The sequence below is a fragment of the Rhagoletis zephyria genome, unplaced genomic scaffold (genome assembly GCF_001687245.7).
Source record: "Rhagoletis zephyria isolate East Lansing unplaced genomic scaffold, Rhagoletis_zephyria_1.1 Rzeph_scaffold_00075, whole genome shotgun sequence".
Taxonomy (NCBI): Eukaryota; Metazoa; Arthropoda; class Insecta; order Diptera; family Tephritidae; genus Rhagoletis; species Rhagoletis zephyria.
The window spans coordinates 328,044-334,209 of NW_016157159.1; the positions used below are offsets into that span (position 1 = coordinate 328,044).

A 6,166-nucleotide genomic window follows, 5' to 3' on the forward strand; every position below is an offset into this window, starting at 1 on the left:
CTGAAAGTGTTAAAACACTGCAATCATTATAATGATTTGCATTTTTTCAGTAATTGAACAAATACCAGCGGGCCGCCAGCGGGTCAGTTGCTGGTAATAATTTGTAGAACGATTCCACGGTGATCGTTGCATCGTCGTCAATTAGTGAAATCAGTAAGCAAGCTTTTAAAATAAAGAAAAACCTCCTACTCCGCTATACATATAATTACTTTCATTATTTAGCTACTTTTCCGGCAGCCGCAACAAACGCTGGCCCAAGCCTGCAAATTGTTGCCAGCAACTGACCCGCTAGCTGCCCACTGGCATTTGTTCAACTACTCAAAAATGCACTTTGTAAACAAACTTTTGGGTGTTTGCCACATCAAGCGGCTCATCTGGATGAAATGAAAAAGCTGTTAGATGTAATGCAGCAACGTGCTCCCGATGTTGAACATCAGTTCAAAGAAAAGTCAAATGAGTTGGAAATGGCGCAGCTTATCATACGCCAGTTGTCGGATAAGGCCAATTTAAACCAAGGCCGCAATCGGATAGAGACCTCGACGCAGACGCAATTTATGTACGAGCAACAGATTAGAGACTTACAAGTAAGTTAGAAGTAGAAGTGCATTTGAAGACGTTTACATTACTATGTTTACGCATTTCTTACAGGCTATGGTGCAACAATTGACGTATGAAAGGAATTTATGATGGCCACAAATATATTGGCAAAAACATAGCAAGTGCATATGCCAAGTTGGAAAAATTGACAATGCGTGAGTATAAAATGAATAGGTGTTCTTAATTATAAATATTACTTTACCGATTCTTTTGCAGTGGCTAAAAAGAAGAGTCTTTTTGATGATCGACCGCAATAGATTCAAGAATTGACTTACATCATGGTGTATGCGTTACAATCTAAATTAGCCAGCATGGGCACCGACTTCAAACAGATACTAGAAGTGCGTATAAAAAATCTCAAACAACAAAAAGCACGTCGGTATCAAATCGGGCAGTCACCAATTGCTGCTAGCACTGTTCGCTCGAGTACAGCGAAACAGGGCTCCTTGCTGTTAAGCGAAGAGAATACGGCCGTAAGCATTGACATGGCCGCAAGTGATACAACACCATTGCTGGGTGCAGTCGGAGGTAGTGGAATACAGACGCAGCAGCAGATTGCATTATATGATGACTTCGATAGTTACGTGCAACAGCGGGCTGAGACTATGCAGAACATTGAATCGACTCAAGAATGATAGAATACAAGATTGCGCCAATGAGAGAGGATTTTTGGTGCAATTGCGAGAGAGAAATGCCAAAACGCATATAAAAATATGTAAACAATGCAGAAAAATGTGTTAATTTTTATATTACATGGCCCAATTTTGCAGGAATTAATAAATATGCAAAGATTGATTAATTAGGAACACGTAGCAATAATTTTGGACATGTAGCCCTTTAGGTAAGTACGACTTTTGGCACATGAAAAAATGGATGTATTAACAGTGTTTGCAATTTCATACAGACCAAAAGGAAGGTGTGCAGCAAAGTGAATTTTTGGACTCGCCATGTAGAGTACATATTTATATTTGTGTACGGTAGCCAACCACCATAAACTCCACAGCTGTTAACTCCACAGCTTTTATTTGATGACTTTTTTACCATTTCCGAGAGGATGCATGAGTGTGGCTTCTTTGGAAACAAATATTCCATGTAAATAAAATATAATTTAAGCTGTTTTGTATTAGGTACGTAACAGCGCGGTAAGATGCCGCTTGAATTAGCGCTTGGCGACCTTATCCACTGGTGCATTACCTCATACCAGCACTAAAAAGAATCAGGTACTAACAAAAATAAGTAGGTAGTGAAGTTCATGTATCTATTTACTGTAGAAACTGCTTTTGTTTTTTGCCATTGCCAGCAAACTAAACTAGCAACTGTCTAAGTTCACCATGCAAATGTACCTACTACAATTCACCAAGGAAAGGCCAACATGGTTCCATGTAGGAGCTCATAGCTCACACACATAGCACAAAGCTCGATTTGGTGTTTAATGCATCTCCTCGCCGGCAGAACTGCTTCCATTTTTTCGCCAGATTTGCGTCCGTAGGAAACGAAAAAAAACTTATATCGCACGCATTCCTTTTGTTTTCACTACATATTACACTTTGCCACTGCACACTTCGTTTTGCTTTGTAATGTCTCAATAATTGTTTAAAACCAAGCAGAAATATTAACACACAAATATTAAAATTGTTATTTGGTTTTTTCGTATGCTCACAATCAACATTTGCACCAAGATGACGTCACGCACACAGCTGATTCTGTCAAAATCACAAAGAGCGGATTAACGGTACCGCGATTGGCGCAATCTCTATTTCTCTCAATCGTGGAATCGACTATTGTCGAGCTAGGCAGTATATTTCAACAATCAGCACATATGGTTAAGGAGCAAGAGGAGACTGTGGAGCGTATGGTGAAATATTNGGAGACTGTGGAGCGTATCGATACAAACATACAAGATGCCGAATTGAACATAGAAGCGGCGCATGGTGAAATATTGAAGTACTTCCAAACTGATGATAAAAATCTTCGCAGTACTGATATTCTTTTTCATATTCTTCGTAGTTTTCCTTATATAATAACGAATATGTTTGTGACACGCCAAGATTTTAACAAGTTCAGATGCGCGGTCTAAAGTTGTTGGTTTTTAAATACATAAATATATAATATCCTATTCATATACATACATATAAAAAACACTAATGTAATAATGAAATTAAGTCTTATATGCCACGTGAAACACGATAGCTTTTAGAAGCAGTCACGTAGGGTTAGACACTAATTCTGCCAATAATAAAATTACTTCACTTAGTTTCACTTTTTTTCAAAATTTTCTATAAAAAGTAGAGATGATCCTGTGTAATAAAACGAGAACCATTTATGTAATCATAAATATATAAAGAAAAGTTTAAAACTAAATAAAATAGAAATTGTTATTGGCAATAAGTACATGTGCTTGTTTATTAATAATTCAAATATTATGTTCAAACAAATTTAAGTGAAAGGTATGCAATTTCAAGAAAAAAGCAATTGCTTAGTTTTTATGCATACGGCTTAACATTTCCGGTAGGAAGCAGAAGGTCAGTATGTATAAATAAAAAGCTTTATCAGGGGAACGTGTTATATTTTTAAATAACAAATAAATAAAAAATACATCGTAATGAAATGTTGCCGTTTATTGCATGTGATCTGATGCCGGATTCAATTTATAGGTTCTCGTAGGTAGCTCGTTCTCGAAGTCATCAGTGGTGAAGTGTTTTACACAGATGACGCTGGTTCGGGCGTTGAAATCCGTTGGTCTCCGGCAGAACTGGATCCACTTTTCCACCAACTCAATGTCGGCCGGAAAAGTAAAAAAACTGCACCCAGATCCTTTGGCACTAACACTAGCACAATTAATCACTGCACACCTCATTTTTTCTTTAATATATAACTTTTTTATAAGTTTTCACAAAAAACAAAAAAAAGCTCAAAATCTTTCTAATTTGTAAATTTGTAAAGTTGAAATAACCTAAAATGTCACGAACCAGAAAATGTAAACAAAAGTATTGTGTGACGTCAGCGAATGGGTGGACGAAGAGAGGGTTAGCGGTCCGCGAATGGCGCGACCTTTATTTTCTGGATCGTGCATACAAACATATGTACATATGTACGAATGGATGTAGTTACGCGAAGCACGCTTGCATCATTTATACATATATTGCTTGGTACCGGCAGAGCTTAAATGCGCAATGAGTTCGTTCATACATACATATATACGTATACATATATATATATACATACATACATGCATTCAAACATACATATACACGTATGCAGGTACTCGTACCCGTCATGCGTCGCTGTATTTCTTTTTTCCCGTTCCCTATACTACCTATATCTTCCTTCTCACTCATGTAACGTTTTCAGTTTTAAAAATTTCACTCTCCATTTTTGCGATACTGCCGCCTAAGTAGTTTCACTTCAACAACTCCTACAATTATCATCAATTTTCGTATCCCGAAACAGTGCAGTCTAGTTCAATTTTCCGTATCCGAAAACGCATACAAAAAAATCCTACAGTTATCATAAATTTTCGTATCCGGAAAACGTTCGAAAAAGATGATGTCATTTGAAAGCAATAATTGTATTTTATTTGCTTAAGCTAAACATTTGAAAGCATACCTGCGCAGTCGGCAGTGGCTGAGCGTGCAGAAGAGTGTGCCAGTATTCGTTAGCTTCCAGAATGTGCCGGGTTCGAATTGCTTCAGGCGCTTCCTAATTTTATTTTATCGCTTTTGAACCATGAAAAAGTATCTGTGAAGTGCAGAAGGAAAGCGTATTGAACGAAAAATTCTATCAGACAAATTTCAGAAAAAAAACGGCCGAAAACGTATCCGTTTCACATACTGTTGTCTGTACGTACGTTTCTGCCGCACACTTTAGTGGGAAAACGGATCGTCAAAGTATCCGGAAATGGAATCAGTAAACGGACAAAAATCCGCACTTCATAGCAAAAAATCCCAAAACCGACAACAAGTTTTGACAGATGTGTGTGAGCGTCCATAATAATACAAATGGAATTCTTTGCCTTTGCGAACGTGCGTACGAGGAGCGTGCAGATAGCCTAAGGCGAGATCAGCTATTTCCACAAATGAAATTGCAAATTTGACATCTGTGGTAAACAGAATAGCAGCGGATAATGGGCTGACGGGTACCTGCTGTCAAAATTAGAACACATTGAATGGCATGTCGGTTATTTTTACGGCGGAAAAATATTTACATTCATTTTACACGGCAATAACGCAAGTTTGTGTTATTTCCCAATTGAATGTGAAATAACACAAATTTGCTTTATTTCATTTCTCGTTGAGCAATAAGACCAACTTTTAAACTTAACAATTTCAGTAATAAAGCAAACTAATGCACATATGTAGGTAGTCACCCAGTTACATTTGAAGAAAAGTAGTACATAAACAAGTTGAATGGACGGATTTGTAAGTATACAATTTTGAAAGTGACGTCGCGCTCGCGTCCCCCGCCCCTCCCTTCCTTTCGCAATTATGTACTGGTGGCATTATACCCGTTTAGAAAAAGGAAAAATGATAAAATCACACTAGTTCACTTCTGAAACCGCTTTTTAATGTCCAAGTAATGGTAATTATTGTGTATGGTGTTATTGCATGCTGCATCCCACCCATAGTGGAATTTACCAGGTGCCACTGCTTTATTTGAAAATTTGCCTATAAAATGTTACTATAAGGCAGCCGAATGTCAGAAAATAAAGCGAGAGAGCCGTTTGCGACATGGTTCCATTCAAACATTTTAAGGTTTTCCACCAATGTTTTTAACAACATATTAAAAAGCATGCAGAAAAAATTCATACAAGAGCGCTATGTCCAATATGCGGAGCAGTTTTTAAAGACAATGCTTTTCCTATATTTTGTTAGACTTTTCATAAGTAAAAATATTTTGTGAATGTTACTTTCTTCATATGAATTATATCACATTTTTTGTTTAATTCAAGGCCTATCAAACAGTTTTAGAGCATTTGAGCAAAAACAACATTTGCCTGTATTTTGTTGTTGCTTCTGGTATCGAAGGTGCCAAAAACTGTTCTGATTTTTTTCTTCTACATCAAAGCGTGCCATGTTTCAATAATTCGTACTCATCGAAATGATTATTTTCAATCATTTAGTATTTTACAATGTTAAAATTAATTTTTATAATAATTTTTATTAGTCCAATTTGTTTTATTAGTAGTTCATTTTGAATGGTTCAAAATTTAATATTTTTGATTACATTTTTATTTATTATAAAAAATTTTTGTGGTAGTTTATATAAAATATTAATTTTTGGGATTAATGAAAAAGTAATTACTTTTCTCTTGAAATTTTAAAAGATTAAATCTTATTTTTGATTTACAAGACCAATGTTTTTATTAAACTATTAAAACTAATGTTAATAATACTTTATTAAATTTAAATTGAAAAAATTAAAATTGTTGCAGCTTTCTTAGTAAATTGGTTCGTTTCTCGAAGCATTGATCCACCGTCCTGTGCCAGGCCCAGTAATCAGCGGTTGTGCTGCTGAGTTGGGCGAGCTTTCCAAAAGCTGCTATTTAATCGCTGGTTTTGTATGGAAAATG

At 36.2% G+C, this 6,166-nt stretch overlaps 2 protein-coding genes across 2 annotated transcripts; both read left to right on the forward strand.

Annotated features, from left to right (window-relative positions):
• The first annotated feature begins 700 nt into the window (after positions 1-700).
• LOC108372638 (syntaxin-5-like) lies at positions 701-1,232 on the forward strand. Its single transcript, XM_017628371.1, has 2 exons — positions 701-752; positions 814-1,232. The coding sequence occupies exon 2, from the start codon at positions 876-878 to the stop codon at positions 1,230-1,232; it is 357 nt and encodes a 118-aa protein (XP_017483860.1). The 5' UTR covers positions 701-752; positions 814-875.
• A 1,151-nt stretch (positions 1,233-2,383) lies between these two features.
• Positions 2,384-2,680, forward strand: LOC108372698 (syntaxin-5-like). The gene is made up of 2 exons (XM_017628449.1): positions 2,384-2,433; positions 2,464-2,680. Exons 1-2 carry the CDS (start codon positions 2,417-2,419, stop codon positions 2,672-2,674), a joined length of 228 nt encoding a protein of 75 aa, XP_017483938.1. The 5' UTR covers positions 2,384-2,416; the 3' UTR covers positions 2,675-2,680.
• The last annotated feature ends 3,486 nt before the right edge of the window (positions 2,681-6,166 follow it).